This window comes from Cyrtonyx montezumae, unplaced genomic scaffold (genome assembly GCF_038088225.1).
Source record: "Cyrtonyx montezumae isolate F1298 unplaced genomic scaffold, pur_monq_1.0 scaffold_5, whole genome shotgun sequence".
NCBI lineage: Eukaryota > Metazoa > Chordata > Aves > Galliformes > Odontophoridae > Cyrtonyx > Cyrtonyx montezumae.
Window position 1 is genome coordinate 2,581,638 of NW_027072056.1, and position 22,664 is coordinate 2,604,301.

The 22,664-nt window shown below is 45.9% G+C and overlaps 3 protein-coding genes across 5 annotated transcripts in view; 1 reads left to right on the top strand and 2 right to left on the bottom strand.

Annotated features, from left to right (window-relative positions):
• INPP5D (inositol polyphosphate-5-phosphatase D) overlaps positions 1-1,013 on the bottom strand; it is a 43,987-nt gene extending 42,974 nt beyond the window's left edge. For both annotated transcript variants that reach the window (XM_065748190.1, XM_065748188.1), the window contains exon 1: positions 812-1,013. In XM_065748190.1, coding sequence (XP_065604262.1) covers positions 812-945 — 134 coding nt within the window. In that variant the 5' untranslated portion in view covers positions 946-1,013. The remainder of the gene's footprint in view (positions 1-811) is intronic.
• Positions 1,014-5,679: 4,666 nt separating this feature from the next.
• On the bottom strand, positions 5,680-11,692 carry NEU2 (neuraminidase 2). 2 transcript variants are annotated; one of them, XM_065748584.1, is made up of 3 exons: positions 11,576-11,692; positions 7,956-8,160; positions 5,680-6,744 (listed from the first exon to the last, which is right to left on the bottom strand). In XM_065748584.1, exons 2-3 carry the CDS (start codon positions 8,154-8,156, stop codon positions 5,806-5,808), a joined length of 1,140 nt encoding a protein of 379 aa, XP_065604656.1. In that variant the 5' UTR covers positions 8,157-8,160; positions 11,576-11,692; the 3' UTR covers positions 5,680-5,805. The 2 variants fall into 2 exon arrangements, with proteins under 2 accessions (XP_065604656.1, XP_065604657.1); XM_065748585.1 differs by lacking the exon at positions 11,576-11,692 and having other exon boundaries at positions 7,946-8,027.
• A 6,156-nt stretch (positions 11,693-17,848) lies between these two features.
• The window catches only part of NGEF (neuronal guanine nucleotide exchange factor), a 43,230-nt gene continuing 38,414 nt past the window's right edge, over positions 17,849-22,664 (top strand). The window contains exon 1 of the mRNA XM_065748580.1: positions 17,849-18,060. The gene's annotated coding sequence lies outside the window, so the exon portion shown is untranslated. The remainder of the gene's footprint in view (positions 18,061-22,664) is intronic.

Sequence of the window (22,664 nt, forward strand, 5' to 3'; positions counted from 1 at the left end):
TGCTTTCGGAAAGAAGCTATACTGGGAAACATGGGGTTTCATGGGCAGAAGCGGGGAAATAAGTTGTTATTAATCCAGTGATGAGGATCTGACAGGCAGAACAGGGTCTCACAGAGGCTCTCGTGGTCTCTCCCAAGCAGAGAGCGACTGCCTTATCCCCCTGTAACGCCAAGTTTGGTGACTCAGACTTTACTTGCTGCCTTCAGTCTCCTCTGGCCCTGCAAACCCAGGTCAGGGGGCCCTCTCTCTGGTGCTCCACCCCAGCCCAAATGCAGTGGTCAGGGCTGCCAGCCCTACGGAAATATGACAGTATTTACCCCACAAGGCACATTACTGGGGCAGGCAGACTCACTGCTGCGCTGGGTGCATCGTGCTCCGCTCCAGGAACTCTTTCATGCTGTTTGCTGAATGGGACATGGCACTGTATAGAGTCCTGGGTTAACACACACTGAACCAGAGCAGGAGCATGCCTCGGAGGTACCAAGCTCGGTGCTTGTGCTGTTCCATGTAAATACATGACCCAAGGGGCAATCAGGCTGTAAGAAGTGAAGCAGCTCTTCTATCTCAGAGCACTGCCACAGTACCTTTGCCTGTTCTCTCCTCTTGGATCGGGGCAAGAGCAGTGCAAAGAGTACAGCAGTAGAAGAGCCTGCACTTGTTCAGCCAGCTCCCAACCCTTCCTCTGTGGCCCAGCAGGTGAAAACCAGCCATGCATCACTGGGCTGCACCTTCCAAGGGGCACAGCAGCTGTTTGGATGCTGGGGCAGGGACAGAAGTGCCCAGAGAAACGCCAAGCTGAAAGTGTACTTACAGCACGCAGAGCGCATACGCCGAAGCAATGGACTCGCTGGCCCGCACGAGGAAGCTGCCATCCTTGCCCACTTTGGAGAGCAGGTCTTCAGCTCTGGAGCGAGTGATGTTGCCGTGGTACCAGCACTGATCCATTGCTGCAGCTGGAGGAAACCTGAATGCCAGTACAGGAGCTGCCAGAGCTGCCTCTGTGTCTGTGTGTAGCGATCAGGCAGCTCCAGCTCACCAGCTTCCTGTTTCAGTAGTACAGAGGGGGAAAGGAAACTCAGCTGCGGAGAACTTCCTCAACTCAAACAGCTCAGAGAGTGAGCACGACACGCTCCTGCAGCCCCTGCTCTCTCTCCATGCTGCAACAGAAGCGACTAGCTAGCCCACGTTCCCTGTCTTTCCCTTCACATCTCCATATTCTGTACCAAAAACCCCACCTGGGGATCCCTCCTGCTCCTCCACTGATTCAGTCCTACAGGCGTTGAGTCCACCTTCCTATTTATGGTCTCTTGCCGGACCCTTTGGGTTTCCATCTTTTTCCTGTCTGCTGGTCCTACCCATGACAGGTCTCCATGGGGAACAAATAAATCCCAGACTGTCTTGAAAACAACCCGTGCATTGGGATCCTTAGCAACAACCTCCTCATTCCTATATTGTCTAGCTCTCACATTTAGCTACGGGTTTCAGCAAGGAACTTGAAAGAACTGAATAATAATAATAATGATAACAATAATAAATTATCCTCATACCTCTCCATGCAGAAAAGCAAAGGAGGATTTGTTTTGGGAGCTACTGACCCAACTGTCAGCCACCGTGAGATAGACATCAAGGTCCTTCCAACACTAAATCCACAAAGGTGGGACAGAGCAAAGTAATTTTTGGCAACCTGCGTCAGAGAGGAGAACTGGGACTTTCACTTCCCTTTTCTTGGTCTGTACATCTGTCCCTTGTCTAGGCTCTGCGTGGCTGGCATGCTCAGTGCATGCAACAAGCAAGAATGTGGCTGCAGGAGCACTCCTTGCATGGCAACTTAGGTTACCTCTCTTCCAGCTACTGTGCTTTTGAAGGCAGTGCATCTGCACATCCACTGCAATCCAAAGCAGCAGCCAAGTGGAACTGTGCATCAGGAGAGTCCCCACGCAAAGCACACCCAGATCTGTGCAGCCTTCAGCTCCCAGAGCCAGAAGTGCTGTGAGCGTGGATCACATGCAGCATACAGGAGTGCTGCTCTCCCACAAAGCAGGCAGAAGTAAGCAGGCCAAACTGGGAGAGACCAGTATTTGCTTGCACGGAGAGGGAGATGGAAGCAGTACAGCCCAGCATCTGTCCCATCTGCCTTCCTGGCACTTTCAGTTTTGCAGACATTGATTCTACAGGGCCCAGCTTAATCTCAGCCGTTGGGATTAAACTGAGTGCGCTAGCAATTCAGAACTGTGCAACCCAGCTAAGTGGGCAGAACTGCAATGTGCAGGGCTTCCTGTCCACACTGAGCAAGCACTGTCTGCAGAGTAAAATTAGTTCAGCAGGACCTGCCCTGCAGTTTCCTCAGATCCACGCAGGCTTTGGGAGCCAGGCTCCCACGGTGCTCCCACAGTGAATGCAGGCTACAGAGTGGATGCAAACCTTTTCTCCCTGCTGATAAGAGTACCTGTGTGTATTGCAAAGAGATTGTGTAGCTCCTTTGACGGTTCTGCCTGGCCACAGTGTGCTGCTAGCCTCACCCGTGCTGCCTCTTTGGGAAACAGAATGGCTCTGAGTGTCAAACAGCTGCTTGACCTCAAAGTGTTCTCCATGCAATGGCTCCACATGACACACAGTGGACAGAGCTGATGCACAGAATGAGTACAGCTAGAATGACACTACCCTTGCAGAGCTTCTGATCTTCCCTAAGTTAACTCAAGGTAACAGAGGAGAACAAGTCCTGGTCAGCTGATCAAATGAGTTCCTGTCCATCCCTCAGTGACTTCAGCTTTTAGGACATTGCTGCCATTTCTTTCAAACGTGTGCATCCCTGTCCAACCACACACAACTCGTCTGCTTGGAGACATAAACAAGGGGCCGGGATGCAAATGCACGAGATGCTTGTGACCATAAGGAGTGCAGGTCGGTTCGTGTGTGTGCATTTCTAAAGAAAGCATAGGACAGCTCCAGCTGCTCGAAAAAATGCATCCTAATTCCCTCACATAAAGAGCTCTGTGATCCCTAGCAGCTCAAGTGCAGCGCTGCCTGAGGAGGAAATGGCACCTAACTTCCATCTCACGGCACTTACATCTGAGCAGTGAAGTGCTGGAGAGCAACTGATCCTTGTGTGGTCAGAGTACACACGCATGCACACCCTGAACTACCAACAGCCTTACTCCCAAAGGACAGCACTGCTTGTCCCACGCAGAGTCAAGAGATTCAGCAAATCCTTCTTTCTGCTCGTGTCTGTGTTGGAGAAGGCTGGTGAGCAGATCTGAGGATGAAGAGGTTAGAGAAGGCGAGCAGAACTGTTTGCCACAGAGGGAGAGTGCAGTGATAATATACATACAGTGCACATGGTGATGCTAAAGGTGTAGCCTGCAGGTTTCCACAAGGAATAGAGCACACTTCAAATAGCTATACTGTCATCCCACAGCTGGGACAAGCATCATATAAGAACTTCCCTTGTAAAACAAAAGAATAATGGATACAGCTGTCAGGCAAATCCAACCCAGACTCAACAGCAGCTATATGATAACTGCAGCAGCAGTATTTCACTTAAACTTACATCATAGAATGAGGCTGCAGCCAAAGCACCGAGACACACTGTGATGTTAGCTAATCAAAAATTACAGTGCCCGCAGCCTATGGACAGCAGACATTATTTTTCCCACGTTGGCACGCTGTTCCAAGCTTTCTCTCAGACGCTGCAATAAATACTTTACCTGACTGGTGTTGGCTGCACATGTCCAGGCAGCATTCTGTCAGCTGGCTGTTAGCTCCCCAGCCTGTCCAGTGCCAGTGCATACATCTCCTACCTGTATCCAGGCTGTGTAGTTCTTCAACAATGGCACTTCTACACTTGGCCACATGAAAAATACCCAGGAAGGTATTTTTGTGTCATGAAAGAAAAAGGATTTCTTGCTATGCCTGATATGGGGACCTGAATCAACAGTGGAGCTGTTAGCTTTGCTGAACTCTAACTATAGCATTCCCTCACTAGGCACCAACAGGCTCCTGGCCATGGACATGTACTCAGGCTCCAGCCTACACCTAAAAACCACACAAATAATTGCCACTAAGTTCTGGCCTGTTGAACCACTGTGTGCTTTGCTGCTTCTCCAATCTGGCACATTACTGACCTGCTGCTTGAGAAAGGCTCGAGATGTTACAGGTGTATTTGAGAAGGCCATGAGATCTCTTCACTCCTTTGATACTTGCAGCTTCCAGATATCCTGAAACAAATCTAGATGAATGAGGAAAAACAGGAGACCTTCTCTTTCTGTCTCTGAAACCTATAAGCAATGAACAGCAAAGGAGGATGCTGAGAAAGCAGAGACTCGTGTGCCTAGGCAGTGACAGTCCAAAGGACTCTACATGACCTGCTAGAGCTCCCCGAAGGAGATGAGAATACTGCGAAAGAGAGATCTTTTTCTTCAACAGTAGAGCAAACAAACATTTTCCTTGGGGCTGTTCCACACGTGCACACTCACAGAGCACAGTCTCAGCAAACATGCTCAGACTGGTTTGTAAATAATTTTTCCAGAGGCACGAGCAAAGCTGTCCTGGCTCCACGCGCTGCCCTTCAGGCCTCTTTGTTTCTGGTCACTCCTCTACTCACGGTATATTGTCTCCTTTCAAATCTCAACGTAGCCTCAGAATAGTCTCTCACTCCAAAATTTGTGCTGTTCCTTTCCAAAAAAATCGCTGAAGATCTGTCTATTTTTGAAAGCCTTCCAGCTCAAGCACTCCCATGCTCCTCTGACATTCACATCTTTGCCATTTTCTGAAAGTGAGGCAATGTTATTTGTTTAACACACTGTCCCATTGCTGGTAATGGCCATGCTTGCAAGACACTGGCTTGTCAGAGGTAAGAGCAGCTGCTGCACGGATCATAGCTTAGCACTCGCGTTAGAAAGACCAGCAAGTATTTCCCCTCCTGACTATAAATTGGGAGCTCCCTCTGCAGACCTGTCCTGATCCTGCAATTCTGTTAGTTTGCCTTGACTGCCAGCTGCCCTGTCCCTATATGTGGGGTCGAAGGTCCTGCTTGGGCCCCGCTCCCACTGTGCATGCAAAGGGAACCACTGGAGCACACAAGGCTGTGGTTTTGGTACACATGAGAAACTGCAGCTACTTACTGCAGCGTAAGCAAAAGGGCAAATAAGCAAGAAGATACAGCATGGGAAGTAAGGAGAAGGCAAAGTTATGAAGTCCCTAAGGGGCCTGGGAACTCAGCAAGCAACCCCCAAATCCAGTACCGAAGTGGGCTGGGAACATTTCAAGACGATGGCATCCCATAGCCTCTCTGAAAGCAGAAAGCAGCCAACCCTACCAACAGAGTCACCAGCAAGTACTACAACTGCAAGAAGGAGTGCACCTAACAAGAGTGAAAACAATTTTTTGAAGGTCCAGTGTCCTCTCCAGCACTTTCACCACAATTTATGAATACAGCTCAGCATAAAATAGCTGTCCTCTGTTCCCACACAGACCCTGAGCTATCAGCACATGCATCTCTCTCTACTCAAGCCTACAGGGGATCTTGCCTTAAGGCCTCCGGTATGAGGGTCATGCTTGCCTTCAGCATGTGATTTTTAAGATAGCAGCCAAGGGGAAGGGCAAGAAGGGAAACAGGCAATAGAAAACAAGACCAGACATGTTTAGTTTTAGCATGTTTAATAGACTTTGTGACCTACACATGCTACTACCTAGTTGACAGTGTGGGAAGAATACAAAAATTCTTCTGCTGAAAGATGAGAAGCGATAGTGAAAAGAAGCATCAGCAAAGGTGGTTTTCAGAAGAATCCTGATGAAAAGGCTCGAGAGTCAGTACTCAGATGGGAAGGCTTGCTTCAGAGTGAACATGACAAAGATTATCTCTTCACATTGTCGATGGATTCCGTATTCAAAGAGGCAGGAGAACAAGGGTGAGCCATCTGGCCCAATCCCCATGTACTGCAGATCTGAGTAAGCACATAAGCCCTTGAAGAGGATGCTTGGCTTTGTCCAGCGTGCTGGATTTAAAGGGCTCTTGTTGAGGTAAATTCCTAAATCCCTTCGCCCCTTCGGGTCTGCAGGATGAGCGTACAGCAACCAGCTATCTTGGCACCAGACGTCAGGGGGAGGAGGGAAGGCAACGATACTTCCATGACATCCAGAGGGAGGCTCTACAAGCTTTTCAACCTGCTGGCCTTCCTCAAAGTCCAACCCGTAGTCGTAGCTGACAGCTTGGATTCTCACTCCCCTGTTGCTCCTAGCATTGCAGTAGAGCACATTCATGCCACAGCTGTGTATCTCAGCTACCTGGCACTCCCCTGCGCTCTCTTTTCCCACAAAGTTCCCCATCTCCCATGTCATCCCACGGTCAAAGCTGAGGAAGCAGAAAACATGAGGGACGGGGTGTTGCTTACGGTCAAGGATACGATAGGCATAGGCAGGAATCACAAGGCTCCGGGCCTCATTGGACAGCTGCAATCCATGACCTGGTCCCACTGCAAAAGTGGCCCAGTTCTTGTATTCCGTGCTGATGGCACTCTCAGTGATATCCTGGACAGGGCTCCACGTGCGTCCTTGGTCCATGCTAGTGACATAGCAGAGACGTACCAGGTTGATCTTTGTCCTGAGCTGGTAGTGCTCAGAGATCCTTCCTGGGACAGCTATGAAGAACAGGATCAGTTTCCCTGAGACCTCATCATAAACAGGACAGGGATTCATGGATCGATGACCTTCCAGCTGTGCACTGACTATGGTCTCCATGCCGCTCCACTGCAAGGGCGGAGTGAAGAGAGACAAGAGTGAAACAAATAAATCCAGGTTACAGTGCACAGATGCTCGGATAAAGTTACAGAAGAGCTTGAGACCAACAGAAGAGACACAAGTTTGCAGACAGAGTAAGAAATGGGCAACGCTAGATGTAAATTAAAAGAAGATAAGATGACTTGGATGATGCAGGGCTCATACACTTTACCAAACAGGTAAATTTTTAAGTTACAACTCATTGAGGAGCTGATAACTGCATCTCAATGCAGCATACTCTGATGATACATAAAAAAAGAGTGGTTGAACTGTAAGAAATTTTCATCAATACAGATATGACACAGACAGCACAGGGGTTAAAACATGCTTGTTGACACTGTGCTCTGGTCGTGTTCCTCAGGAAGTCAGCCAGATAACTCAGCCCTTTTCAAGCATACTGCACACTGATAAGTCCATTTACCTCCAGACTCCTGCTCCCTCATGTTAAGTGTTTCCTAAATGATATGACACTGCAGGTGCAGTTAGAGGATGCTTCTACTAGCTCTTAAGAGGTCCCCATTAAAGGATTACTGTTCTCTGATAAAGGACTGCGATGGAAAAAGACTTCCCGCCCCCCACCACCCCCCCCAAAAAAAAAAAAGAAAAGACTTCAATGCATTTGCAAATGCAAGAAATAATTATAAATAGAGTATCTACCACCTCCAGTCAGCCAGCAAGATAACTGTTAATAATAATAACAACTGGTAGAATAATAAGGTAGCCAGTTCGCTGGCACAGACAAATGAGATGACACTCTCTTGCGTGGGGAGACTAGCTGTTCTCAATTGTTTTTTAAACCAGAAATTACTTCTAGGAAGATGAACTGGAAAAAAAAAATAATCAGTGATTGCTAATTCACTGCTCCCTGTCTCTGTAACACTCCTTCCTTCTGCTTCCTTTCCACATCTTTGCTTCTGCAGTAGGACATGCATCCCGTGTCACTCTCTGCTTCCTCAGAGATGGGTCAAAGCCACGCCAAGAGAAATCTATTACAGCTGCCCCAATTAATTCCCCCAACTGTTGGGCAATTGCAGGGTTGAATCTCAGCAGCTATAGAGGTGAATGCATTACTCAAAGGCTATCACTGGGCAGAAGATCTGTTTAACTACAGTAGAGAGGGCAGATATATTCGAGTCCTTTGGGAACAGGGCAGTCTCCTCCATTTCCTTACCAACTGGTACCTGAACATGGAGCGTGGCCGGGTTGTACACGGCTCTGCGCATCGCTATGAGCTTGGCATGCTCATCCACCACATCCTCTCGTTCCTCAGCAAACGCCAGGATGATGCTGAAACGTGGCAGGTAGAGCAGGGCTGGAATCCGATAGCTCCACGTGCCATTCCGGAACAACATCTCTTGCTTGAGGACGGGAAAGGAAGCCATCGTGCTAGGGGAATAAGACAGAAAAGCACTGCATTTTAACCCACGCTCAGCCAGCAAAGTACAACAGGAACAGATCCCACCACTTTCTGCCCTCCTTGCACTCTGGTCTCTGTGCTCAGTGTGTACTGACACGCGCTGAAACGTCAGTTCTGCTGCTTTCAGTTTCAGCTCTTTCTCATGCTCCATCAATAAGGAGCCACACGTTGTACAGCAGCCAGCAACACAGGCCAGACTTCATCCAGAAACAGCCTGGCTGATTTTAGTGGGGTAAAGCAAGTTCTCTAAACACAGAGAATGAAAAAAAAAAAACCCACCTGTGGTTTGTTTCTTCTTAATGAAATTTGCAGGCTGAGATCTTTGTGGGTTTGCTTTGTAATTCAAAAGACTGATGATGATCAGACATTTTAGCATTTTCCCCTCAGAAAAGCATTACTGCCTTTGGTGGTGGTATTACCAAAACCCAGAACAGAACTTCTGCTTTACTGAACGTGAACTTTGAGCCCTACAAAAACAAGTCACTGAAGCAATCTCTGGCTCTAGCTACGCCTCTATTTAAAGATGGTAAGCACTGAGAATGAAAAAAAGAAGGAAAACATCCTCTCCAGCAAAAAAATAACAGTCTGAAAGATATCAGTCAGCTGCATCTAAGCAGAGAGCACCAGGCAAAGCCCAAGGCAGAATGACTAGATTTATGGACTGGGTTCTGAAGGTTTCTCATTGAAAGGGAAAGGGGCACTGCCTGCCTGAAGCAGCCCTGGAGACTTGTGGGACTGTGCAGCGATTCAAGAGCTCTGCAGAACTTGGAAACAAAGTGATCAGCAGTGTGGAGCTGTTAACTGCAACGCATCAGGATAGAGCTTTGGTCAGGTGAGACATTTGTTATCCATACAGAGACTTAGAAATGACATTAGGGAGGAAGACAATCATAGAATGGCTTAGGTTGGAGGAGACCTTAAAGGTCACCCAGTCCTGTCCCTGCCAGAGTTCAGGCTGCCCAGAACCCACCCAGCCTGGCCCTGGGCACCTCCAGGGACATGGCACTCACTCTTCTCTGGACAAGGGGCTCACCGCCCTCTTCCTCCCTCTAGATCCACTCAGACATCTGTCCTGTTGCAACAAATATCTCTTGGGAAGTAATCCATCCTGACAAAAACCCACTAGCACGAAGGAATTATGTTTAAGCAGAGGGCAGTAAAAGGTGAAAAAAAAAGAAGTCTCTCATATGATGGACCAGAAACTGAACACCTGAATAATGCTCTGCTCAGCAGAGATGTCAGAGGGATGGGGAATAAAATGAAAACTAAATTAAAAATAAATAAATAAATAAATAAAAAGGAAAGAAAAACCAGGCCTTAGATCTCTGACGCATTGAGTGGGTAGGATGGCAGGGATAAGATGACAATACACTATGAGTAAGAAATTGAAATGCCTCCTACCTCAGCTGAGGCAAGACTTGCAATTCTGTCTTGAGCACTGAAGATTCTCTGAGATTTTAGATAAATAGGAAAACGCTGTAGTAGCTGTTGGGTATGTATCAGATCCCCATGTTTTTGAAGGCTGTCTTGATAATTCAGGATCTGAACTGCACTGTTTCAGCTAAAGCCAGCTGTACAGACCAGAGCCAGCCACCGCCCCACAGCTGCTCAGATGCAAAGCCACACAGGAGAGAACTATCTCAACAGAATAACTACTCCCTCCTCACTGCCACTTACAATACAGCACAGCAGCTACAACACAGAAACATCTCCAGGGATCTGATCACAGCTCTCCATGCAACAACGTGAAATAAAGAAGGAAGACCTTCCCAGGATAAGTAAATGCGTTGCTCACTGCATAGCAGCACGGGTCTGGCTACTCGTACAGATCACAGCTATGGCTGTGTTCCTGTGGTTCCTGAAACAGAAGCTCACCAGAGCAGTTCCAGGCTATTTAAAGGGAGATTATTTCAAGAGATATTAGTCAGCCTATCTAGTGCAGCATAGGTTCCATAACATTCCTGCTCATGGTGCTATTCTGATATCGTAATCTTTTTGCAGGGCACAGCGAGAGGGAGGGGAAAAAGAAAGTATAAAAAATAAACAGTGACAAAGATTTAGGCTACACCCATAAATTCTTGATGCAAAGCTGGGAGACCAGTGCCACAGAGGCTGTGCTGCAGCACAGGAGCAGAGCAGCCTTCAGGAGTCAAGTCCCACCTGCACGGTCCTGCCATCTGCAGGCAGCTTGCCCCGTGCCCTCCACCTCTGAGCTGAGAGATACTCAGTGGGGGTGTTGAAATATTCATCTTTTTCCTCTGATCGCCAAACAGGGAGTGAGGGAAGGTGGGATGTTAAAAGGCTGTGAATGGCTGCCATAGAAACAAGCCCAGGGTTCCTGGACACAGCATTCACAACTGCAGTTGAGGAAAATATTAGAATGATATGACTCGTCCATCTACCCAGAGATTAAACAGGTGTGTGTGTGTACACACGCATTTGTATACACACGTCTTGTATGTAGGGAGCTTATTAAGTCTGTAAGCACAGACACACATATAATGCATCCATCTGCAGAGAAACTCTTCCATCTTTTTTGTTAAATACACTCAAAATTCAGCATTAAGTTTCTTCTGCCTTCCACTGGGGAATCCTTAAGCAGAGGTCAAGTCACAACAGCCTGAGTTACACAGAATTTAAAAGATGCAGAACCTTAAAACAGCTCAAGGCTGTCGGTATACATACAAGTACAACAAAAACTCGTGCTGCTTTAGCTATTTTCCAGCCAGTTGAAAAATAATTGATCTTTGAAAATGGGTAGAGGTCAAGAGAAAGGTAAGAGCACCAGTTACACTCATCTGAAATAAGAGAAGATCTGCAAATCGTCAACAGAATGTCAGATCACGATCAGGACAGTCACAAGGTGCATTCAAAAACCTCATACTCCAGCACTGCAGTAGCTCACACTGGACAGGCCACTCTATTATAAACTGCCAAGGGATTCAGGTATCCATCATGCTGCTCTACTTCTGAACTCTATGGAAACACCACTTAGCCTGCAAGAAGAAAAGAGGGCAGTAGCACTGTAGCCAGCACGATCTGAGGACACAGGGGAGACAAAGTTGTAGGCACAGCTGCACAAGCAGCAAACTGGAGAGCAGTACATAATAGTAATTGCTCAGACCTGTATCAACTTGATCACCTTGGAGGGAAAGGCTACCTGTTCTCTTATGAGGTAAAGGGGCAAGTAGGGGGAAGTGGAGCTAAAACACTTTTTTTCTTTTTTGGTTTTTCTTTTTTGTGAAAAGAGGTAGCAGACAGCCTCTTCATAGATGAGGGAGAAACTAGAGGGAAGAAGGGAAATGTATAATGTAGCCATTAAACCAGTATTCCCTCTTGTTTTTTGGTATTCACTGGTATTTAGAATATACTTCCCAGGCTTACCCTTCTGAAGTGCTCTGTTCAGGGCACTGACATCAACCTGCAGTTCCTCTCCAGGGCCCCAGGGAAGCTGGTGCAGTGAGTACCCCATCTCCAGGCAGATATGGGCAGAAAGGGAGAAAGAAGGGCATGGTGGGAATGCATGAGAAAAAGGGCAGTTTTGGGGAGGAACCATTGGAGGGAACTGGAAGGAATCATTGCTCAGAACACGTAAGTTATACAGCTGAATCATTTCCAAAGCAGAGACTTTTTCCAGTGTGTCTGAAGAGTCAAAATAGCTAGCAGTGGGCAACAAAATGAATCTGTGATGGATGTGAGGCCTGGAAGGAGCCCAAGCTGCAGTAAGGAATAGGTGCTGGCAGTCCCCAGGAGCGGGCACTTGTCCTTCTGCTTGGTCCCCCAAGGCAGCTCACATGGTTCCTCAGTGGTAGCTTGTTGTTGTTTGGTTTATTTGTTTTAAATACAGAGGAAAATTGGCCCTCCTGTGTTTATTTGCTTTAACCCTCTCCAAAAAAAGTGACTAAGAAGGATAACATTTCCGCTGGCTTCAAGTTCTATAAAAACCTGTCCTTAACACATTCAGATCCAAGAAGAAATGGCAGTCGGTCTTTCAAAACAAACCACCAGAAATAAGGCAGTATGTTGAATTCTATTCCCTGATCCCCAGCTGGGTGCTCTGCTGCAGTTTGCTCCTGCAGGAATCCAGACAGGTCCCAAACGAACACACAAACCTTCAGTGAGAGATTAGGGAAAGGGGCAAGGGACTCAAACAAAAGAACCTGAGAGAGTCAAGCTCAAAACGCAATTAAAGTTCTGCTTTTTGAGACAGGCACAAGAAGCAAAGCCCTGCCCTTCTTCATTCAGTATCAAGACCTGGACTTTTCAGTGTTTTCTAAGCTTATAGAAATCAGCCAAGCACTATCCTGAAATCCATTTTTTGTTTCACTTAAACAAGAAGAAAGCAGTTCAGTAGGGAGACTGCACAGATGGGGATCAGGAGAGGCCACTTTCCAGTTGCACAGGGCTAAGAAATGGTAGACCCAGCCTGCTTCTAAAATACCTGCTACACAGTGTATGTGCAAGCCTCCCCTCCCAGTTAAATGGGATGACTGTACCTATTGCTACTGAAATTCAGCGTTGGAGAGCTCTAGTTCCAGTCTCCTCCTTAGACCAGATCCTATAGACAATCTAGGACACGGGTTCTCTTCACAAGCCAGACAGCACCCATACATCAGCCCCAGCGTCAAGTCAGAAGGCAGTGTTATCAGCAAGACCAGTCAAACAACAGATCCTAAACAAAAGGCTGCTTACAACAGTCAGAATTCAAGACTTAAAGGCACTTAAAGGAGTTACTTTAATCCAGCTGTCAACTGAATAAAATTTTTCAACTGAGCTAGAAACAGAAAGTTTTTCTTGTAGCGTGAGCTTCGTACCAAACGTAGAAGGGGATTTTTAGCCTCCTCAGAAGATGCTTTCCTAAACAATCAATCAAGTTCTGCTTTCAGAATGTAGCTCAGCCTGGCAACAGCTCCTGTGCATTAAGACACAGATTTTCTCCGCAGTACAGAGGAATCACATGAAGCAGCTTTGTTTTTTCTTAGCATATGTTTGTTTGGTAGAGGACTACACGCACTCCTACCTGAACCTCCAAAATGTCCTATTTACCTTGTCAGCTCCCAGCAGTACCCACTGTTATGTAGAGAATAAAGAGGAGGAAAACAAACAGGAAAAAAATAAAAATGAAACCAGGAAATACCTCTTTCACTTTGTGTCTCCTGGAAGTCACGTCAAAGGTAAAGGGAAAAGGAAGAAAGAAAAAAAAGCAAAGCAATCCTATTGAATACAAGAAAAGGGAGGTTCACCACACTCTCACCAACTTGCCTCCAACCTGCAAGACTATTTATGTTGGCAGCACTGTCAGCCGTCTCGGATCCCCTGGGAAGAGCCAGCAGCTAGCATGTACACAAGCTGACATTTAAATAGCAAACCTGTTTTGCATAGAAGGGGAGGTTCCATGTGAGCAGGACAAATGCTAGGGAAAGATTTTTAAGCATTCATAGTAATTAACATGTTTCTGCCTGCATGGGTTGACAGGGCTGTGGAGTAGATGTTACTGATAGTTACACCATTCAGCATGCTATCGTGTCCTGGTCTTCCTGTCCCCTCAGGATGAGGTGAGGAAAAGTTCCTCCAGTCCCTGCATGCAAACTCGCAGTGTGTCCTCTCATAGGGCTCCTGAGCACCGTGAAAGTTTGCTGAAAGAATTCAGAAAAGGGTTAAAACAGCTGTGAAAATGCTGCGTCAACCTGATACAACCCACCTCCCATCCATCAGCACGGTATTGCCAGATGAAGAAACGGGTCAGCACAGGAGTCTCCAGGCAGTAGTAGTACAGGAACATGCTGGTGTATGCAGATGCAGCTCCCAGCAGCTCGTGTGGAGGTGTTACCAGTGCCAAGCTTCACCCTAGCAGATGCAGCCAATGAAGCAACGAGCAGCCAAGCAGGAGAGAGTATAATCCTAAGGACCCAGCACGTGCTGTGAGGAAGAAAAGGATAATGCTATTGATTCTCTCAGGTGTGGACTACCTATCTTAGAGGCAGCACCTGCAGCTTCTACTGCTAGGAGTAGCCAAGCAAATGCTTTAATGACCTACCTTGTGCTATTGTAACGTGTTCTGCTGCTGTTGTCAGAGGTGGCCTTGCCTTTCCCTTTCCTTGCTGTTTCTCTTGATTTACCCCCTTCTCTAGAGTTACCATTTCTGCCATTAATGCTTCTTGTCTCTGAATTTACTGGGATAAGAAATGATAATAACAATAATTCTGTAAACAGATCTTGCTTACAAGTAATGTAAAAGGAGAAAGCAAGGCCTGCTCACTTGACAACAGTTGTGGTTTTGATCTGTGCAACCCAAACACAGAGTTGCAAGGGTGTGGATTTATGGCCAACCAACTTAATTAGATTCTTTTGTACTACCATCTTCTTTCTCTCTTGAGCAACAACCCTGCCTCCTTTCCTGTGCCAGCGCTGATGCTCGTCTTGCTTTGGCAAGCCATCAGAGGATGTCAATCTGGCAGAAAACTAATCCAGGAACAAAAAAAAAAGAAAAGAAAAAAAGTGAACAGTTTTCTGCTGGGTCACTGTCCTGGACTACGTCAGCAGGAGTCAGGCAAGCAGCAGGGAAGGGAGTAGGAGCATGAAGCTGTTGACACAAGGAGCAGACTCACCTCTCGGACTGGCAGCTAGCCATTGCAGCAAATTAGCTGCGTCATAAAACCACACCCCATGTTTATGAACCTCACCTTAGCTGGGCAAGTAAAGTATTGCCTTAACCAAGAGACACAAAAGAAGCCTGAGGGCGTTTGTATTCTGTTGTATCTGGAATCAAACAATAGTCAGTGCAAGGGAAAACTCCTCAAGAGACAAAGGAATTGATACCCAGATATCCATGAGATAATAACTTCTAACAGTGAGTCCTGGAGAAAATCCAGCGTCAAGCAAAACAGACACAGTTCAGAGGGAAAGATGCTGCTAAGAGGCTGCTAAGACAGTGCCAGAAAGCAAGACTGCTTTATGGATTTCACCTTTTTTCTGCTCCCTAACAGCTGCATTGCTCAAGTGGCGTTCTCAGTCACATGCTGCTTCTGCAGTCAGACTACCCATAAATGCTTGTTTGTTTCATAGAAATCACCTTGCTTGGCCCTAGCTTAAAACTGGTTGTCCATCTCTGGTTGTCCATCTCTCCTTAGAGAGGGCCATCCCAAATGTAGCTCGCAGCACATGCTATGGTGGCAATGCTCCGTGCTCTACGGTGGCAGCAGCTGGGTGGCAGGGTGGCTGTGCCTCTGGTTACCTCCCAGTCCCCACTGCCCTCACCTTTTCTCCCCAGGCATCTGCACAAAGTGGGTCTGTCAGTGTAGACATGCTGGGCTCGATCTCCCCTGCTTCCTTTTGCTGTAAATCAGAATCAGCGCTGCAATGAAGTTTAAGATAAGTCTGGGGAGAATCTTAAGTTTGTCATTTCTGTTGTTCCACACTTACTTCATCGCCCTTGTATCTGATTGTTGTAATGAAAACGTTTTTAAAAAGGTTAAAAAATGCAAATGGGGTGTGTGGGTGCATTAATAAGAGGATATAAAAATAATGCAGAAGATAATGTAATGAAAGAATACCGAACAATGAAGCATTTGCATTTGGAGGACCACGTTCAATTTTGGATGCCACCACTTAGGAAAGATATAGCAATAGCTACAAACGAAGGCTGAGAATTCAGAAGCTAATGTGAAAACAAGTAGGAAAACAAGAGATGTTGTAATTAACAAGAGTGAGACGTGGTCCATTAAAAACTATTGGTGTCTATTTCCCTCGCAAAATGTTTAAACACAAATCCATTGGTTTGTTATACTGTAAGAAAGGCAGCAGGCTTGGCTAGTTCTGTGTGATGGCTCAGCTACAGAGCGTGGCAGCTGTCATCAGCCAGCTAACATCAAAATCGAGGTGCTGTGTGTGGAGTCAGGCCGTAGGAGAGAGAATTACACCGTTCTGCAAATTTTCAGTTACAACACTATGGGCTGCCCTCCAGATATTAGGCAATATGGAATCATGGGGCTGACTGCCCTGTTAGCAAAAACAATACTGAAAAACAGCTCAATAATGCTAAATGCAACTCATGCAAGTGTTCAATTTCCCAGTAAGTCACAGCCTAACTCTTACTAATCTTTTCCCCTCCTCGTGGAAAGACTTGAGCAAAATCACAGAAATTTACTTTCTCTACCCAAAGAGCACCACCATGGCCCTCTGATGGGCCTGTGTGCTTTCTGAGCTCCGCACTGAGCCTTGTGTTCCTCACAAGGAGCTTTCTGTCCCCTGTGAAAGACAATGTCTGAGGAGCAGCCTGCCTATGATGCACAGTATACCTTTCTGCCATTCCCTCTTCCCATTTGGACTAGAAAAAATGAACGTTTTATTTTTTGTTAACAAAACGGAGGGCAATTTTTAGAAAGCAAAAAGAGCCGCGGTGAGATTTACATACAAAAAGAGGATTGTGGAAGCAGGATTTATCTAGTTCTCAAAATAGCAAAGCGACGAGGAGTTGCTTCAGGAGAGCTGGGGCAATTTAATGACAGAAAAGTGCAATAAAACCGGAGTCTCTTGCCTTACGTCCCCTCCCAGATCTGGGGACACTGACAAACAAGTCTGAAGCATGAGGCCAGGTCCACCTGGGAGTGACTCTTGCGACAGCACATCCCTCATGCTCGTGTCCCGCTAGCAGGAGTGCACAGTCTGATGGTGACTTTGAGTAATCATTACAAGACTAATTGCTGACAGCCCTGTATGCCAAGGCCAGGCCCTCAGCTGATATAAAGGGACCGTGGCATTGGTGGCCATGAAGCTATGACAACCAACCACAGATTAACCAGAACTTTACTGAATGGATATTTGGATTTCCACAGAGTAGATTGGGTGTGGGCAACATACAGTTGCTATTATGAGGAACAGGGTAAGGTTAATGAACAATTAAAACAACAAGGGAATGGCAAGTCTGATGAACTTTAAAAAAGAAAAAAAGTCATAGGAAAGACAAGCATCAGCTTCAGCAGGCGGCATGGTGCTTCATGCCACTATGTCTTACAAATACCAGGTGAGTTGAAGGAGTTCCAGGATGAAGGAAAAGCTGTCTCCTAAGCATAGCACTGCACAGGTGTCTGCAGGAAGGGCTGAGGTTTTTTGGTCCTCCTTAGGAGCTGTTTGCAGAAGAAGGATGTTCATACAATAGCAAGCAAGCCCACTTGCAAGCACAGCAAATGTAAGCACAACCTGAATTGGAAATCAAAGTATTTTGGGGAAGAAAATTATAAGGCATTCAGATGAACAGTCACAAAAGACCTTACAATAAAACCAGGCTGGGTCTGCTATGTGCCAGGTGTCCCAGTGCCCAGGTGTGGGAACACACACGAAATGTAAAAACTGACAAGCCAAAAATAGTCATAAACATGTAGGTTTTGTCATCTCAAATGGCTGTAAATAATGTAAAGCAAGAGCAGTAGCTCAGCCAGTGGGGCTGGAAAGTGCAAGCAAATGCCATTGCCGTTTCCACATATTTGAGTTTGCAGATTTGAAGTGAAGTTTCACCCAGTTTTATATGGGAGGTTTTACAAAGCCCTGTCATTAAACCTTTGGCACAAGCGGTGCAAAGGACATTCAGAGCATGTTTGTACTGACTTACCTGGGTAAAGGGAAAGCTGTTCCTTTAAATTGTTTGCTGTGGCTCTGGAAACTGAGCAAACAAAGTCAGAGGGAAACTTCCAAGTGGAACTGTCAGAAGGTACAAGGACTGAAGGACAGAGATCTTCAATGCGACACACTGGCATTGGCATTCAGAGCTCAACTGCAAACTTCTAACAACCTGGGGGGAGTTTAGTCCAGATCTGTTGGACACACCTAATCCCGATGGCAAATGAGAACCTGGTTCAGCCCCAGACAGTCAGGTGAGTAAAATCCTATTCTGGGGGGATGCTGGAAGAGAGACAAAGAAAGGCACAAGTCCAGTGCCTGAGAAAGAAGTGGTTTTGCTTCAGCAAAGTCACCCTGACGGGACTCTGTGCGGCCCAGAGGGAGCGCAGCCATAGCACCGCTGAAATGCCGGCTGGAGGAGTGGAGGCATCGATGGCACAGCCTGGCAGGCTGCACATCCACTGCAGGGAGGGAGCCCGGGCAGCAAGGAGGCTCAGGCTGCACAAAACGGGCATTAACGTGACCAACTAAAGAGCAAACATCCCCAGAGCAATCAATCAAACCGTGCGTCTTTTTCCAGGGCCGGGACAAGCTGTGATTTTTTCCTGGCAAATGTTTGCGTGTGATCTTGCTTTAAAAAAAAAAAAAAAAAGAGTGAGAGAGAAAATAAAGACAGGAAATATGAAAACCAGCCTGTTTTCCTCCTAAGGGCAGGCTGATCTTTCCCCTTAGCTGAGCTGTCCTTTCTCTCAGGAGACCAATTGCTGTGTATCCACTATAGCTGTGAATACCATCCCAGAAATGATGTACATTTTTAAATGAGCCAAGTAAACCAGAAATCAAATCTCATAAGAACAGGCTAGCTCTTGAGGTATTAACCTACTGACGGGTTCAGCGCTACAGTAGATCTGCCAGCTCCCGACCTAGTTGAAGGTAGGAAATGGCACTGAAAAAAAGATGTCTTTTTTAAAACATTTCACTGAACTCAGGACTCATTATATGGCTTTCATCTCAGGAGACGGACAGAAATCTTGCTCGGGACTGATTTTCCCCAGACTCAGATGAGGACTGATAAATCCAATCCACTTTAAGACCAGCTGTAAATATGAGTATGTGTGAAACACCACAGTAATTGACAGAAAAGAAGTGCCCGGAGACAAAGAATGCATTGTCCCACACTGCCTAATTTTGAGAGAACATTTGCAAGACAATGTAAAATGCTTTAACTGTATAATTACCATTATCTGTCCCTGACTGTGCTGGCAATGCCTGGGGTTTTTACGACAAATCTGCTTTTGGCAGGAGCTCGTTCTGTGATTTCTGTCAGCAATAATATCACCATCTTTACCACAGTAGTGCCTGGAGGCAATGTTTCATCTTCCCAAGTAACAACCCATGGAAGTACCCCCATTTTATACTTGGGTATAAAATAAGAACTGACAAGATTCAGTGAAACCTAAAACAATCTAGAAACCTTCCTGCCATCTCTTTCCAAGCCAAAATCAGCTCTGAATCAAATAGCCACAAAAAAACGGGTCTAGTTTAATCTGCAAATCCTGGACCTTGATGTCCAAAAAGAGGGCACTTCCTGACCCCTCAGCTCAAAGGAAACCTTGGGAGAGCAACAGGGAACGATGACTCCAGACAAAATGCCTGCTCTTGGGTTCTAAATGTAGGAAACAGCACATGAGTAGAACAAAAAATAGATAATATCTGAAGAGGTTTTGCTTTCCTTTTACTTACAGTATTACCCAAGCTCTTTTGAACCTGTAAGCCTCTCTCTATGCCATACTCTTGCTCAAGTTCTTTGCTGACTTCCTGCTCAAGTAGCTCCTAAGGAAAGACTATGGGAGAAATGTAGGATTTATATAGTATGGTATAGTTGCTCCAAGCAACATGGAACTAAGACCCAGGAAAATCCCTGGCTTGTTCAGATGGCCCAGGGAATTGCAGCAGAGCTGAAAAATGAACTCTGTCCTCGCAGGAGTTAATTCAGTGCCACAGCCATGGGATTTCCCACACTCAACCCTGCCTTGCTCCTTCCGTGCTTAAAACTGAGGATGAAGAGGAGGGAAACAACTGCTTCTAGTGGGAAATGTCTCAAAGGAGAAGCCCTGCCAATCTTTTCCAGCACTTCCACTCACACAATTATGAGGCTCTCTGAAGTGAGCCTCATAATTGTGGCTGAGGACGCTATGTCACTTGCTGGATGAAAGTAATGAAGACTTAGTGCAGATGCACATGCAGCCAGACAGCTCCGCAGGGGTGCCTGTTTTTTTGGCAGCACACCACTGCCTAGTGCTGTAGCTGGCAAACTGGAGGTAAGCATGTTGGGCTTCCAGATGTGACTGCCAAAGCCCAGAACTGGTACCCCAGTCCTAGGACAGAAGAAACTGCTCTGCACTGGGAGCAGCAGTCCTTCAGGCACATGCCTTCTTGCCAGGCTCTATCCCTTGGGGCTAGAAAGAGACATTCTGGAGAAGTTTGCATCACTGATGCTGTTTGCTGCACAATTTCCAGAGCTGTCTATCAAGTATTTTTTTTTCCTGAGTACGGAGGACTTGTGCCATAAGTGTAACAGCCCATAAGAATAGCATCAGTTTGTGCCAGCTTTGAATATAGCTAGGTGCAGCTGACAAGGATAGCAGCCCAGTTTGGAGGGCACAGCAGCCCTCCAAACCTGCCTAGCATTTCAAACCAGTAGAAACCAGGCTAACAAGATTCTGATGTCTGTCCAGACTTCTGGCTTGCTTGCAGCTACAAATTTGCAAGCAGACTCACCGAACAGACACTCCTTGGGCCCTCCACCCAATAACTGCTGGGGGAGGAACTGAGAGCTCTTCGATTCAACACATCAGCCTCTTCTTTCCCTGCTTCTTTATAAATCCTTCCAAATAAAAGCCCCTTTGAGGTCTTACCTCTGCAGTTCAAATAATCACCCTTGCTCATTCTTCCTTAACACGTGTCTCATACACAACAGCACATCCAGAAATAGGAGTGGATGACACTATTCTTTCCCCAAGAGCAGCATGGGTGTTGTCTGCCCCAGAGAAACTGGGCTTGTCTGCTTACTAACCAGTCTGTTTTGAAAAGCTTCAACCAAGACATCTGCTAACCCCATCTCCATGTACCGTGGCATTACTAACCCTCTCTGCTTCCAGTGAGGCATTTTGCCCGGGACATTATTTCTCATACCACGTACTTCACTAAACCATTTCATCACTGACTAAACTTCCTAAACCAGAGTGTTTTGATTTTTAGAGGCTGTGGATTTTTAGAGGATGTGTTCTCCTTACATACTTGCCCAACCCACTGCTGCCTTGTGTTTTGAGACCATTTCCTGTGATTTGCACCTAGCTCTGTGTTGGTGCCCATGTACTCCCCCCCTCGTAGGAGAAGCAGTGATTAGGCTTTAAATTATTCACCTACCTTCCAGGGATAATAAGCCTGGAAAACCACGGCTACTTAGTGGGAATTGCACTTCTATCTTCTAGGCAGAAATAAGGGGTGGAATGGCATCAGAGGCAACATTTCATAATCAGCAGGGAAAAGGGGAGGAAAGGGGAGTTCCTCTACAGACAGGTGTGTATAGAAATGTCAGTGATGTCGGAAGAGCAAGATAATCTATAGATGATCTTGTAGGTCATCTGGCCATCTAATAGATGATCTTGTAGGTCCTTTCCAACCTAATGAACCTATGAACCTCTAAGTTTTATACCTTTTACTTCTTAAGATGCTCTCAAAATCTTCAAGCAGGGATATACTTCTGCCATTGCATGTGCACTTGTTTAAGGAAAGGAATTAAAAAAAGGTCAGCTTTTTTGTTTAATTAGTTTTGAGAGCTTATAATGAAAACCAGAAGGGCTTCTAGATTTCCACTTTTACTCTTCTGTATGCTCTAAAAATTAGGTTAACTTTCCTACGCAGATAGGAAATGTGTGCATGTTTACAGATGTATATTTATACGTACATACACATACATGTAGAGTAGCTTTAGAGGGGGAATACTTAGCTACAGCTCATAGCTGTGTCTGCCACAGGAGGCCCACGGAATGAAGCATGGAGTGCAATTGCATAGGGCTGGTCTACTCTGAGATACAAGGACCAAACAAATATATACATAAACAGAAACTACAGTTACTGATTACATACAGGAAAGCACATGTTTTTAGTCATCACTTTTGAATCAAAAAGCATTAGTTAACAGCAGAAAAGATAAATCATACTGGCAGCAGAAAAATATGTAGTTATTGAGTGTTACTCATTAAGTGTATATTGATGTATATAAGTTAATTAAGACAGAGTAGCTGCTATAAACACTCGATTTTTCATGCAGAGGGAGTTGTGTGAAGACATATCTGTTCCTGTTTTATGTAAGCAGCCATTTATAAGATACACTCACTTTGTATCTATGTTTACACATGTATACTTCTACACATAGAAGGTCCCACAGTGCCAACCTTAATTCTGGAGACATTTTTATATCTAGCTAGGCCGTGTGACTCATTTTTAGCTGTTTTTAATGTACTGGTTTCTCTCTCTAAGCCTCATTTGCTTGGTCTCATGGTGTCTAATGCACATGGCTTTGGAAGCTATATTAAACGAATCCAACATATTTATTTTTAGTATCTGAAGTGCTTTTAAAACAGGTTCTCTGTAGCATATGTGCAAGACATAAAGGTTTTATTGTCACAAGCGTGTAATTAACTGCATAATTCTCTCTCGGTCTTGCTTGCTATAAATACAGTACCATCACTAAATCATGGCAACAAAACCATTTTGTTCCACTTCTCGCCTGAAAGGCTACCTCAAAATCCAAGTGGTTGTATTTTGATGCCGTTAGGAGTGGCGGCAGAAT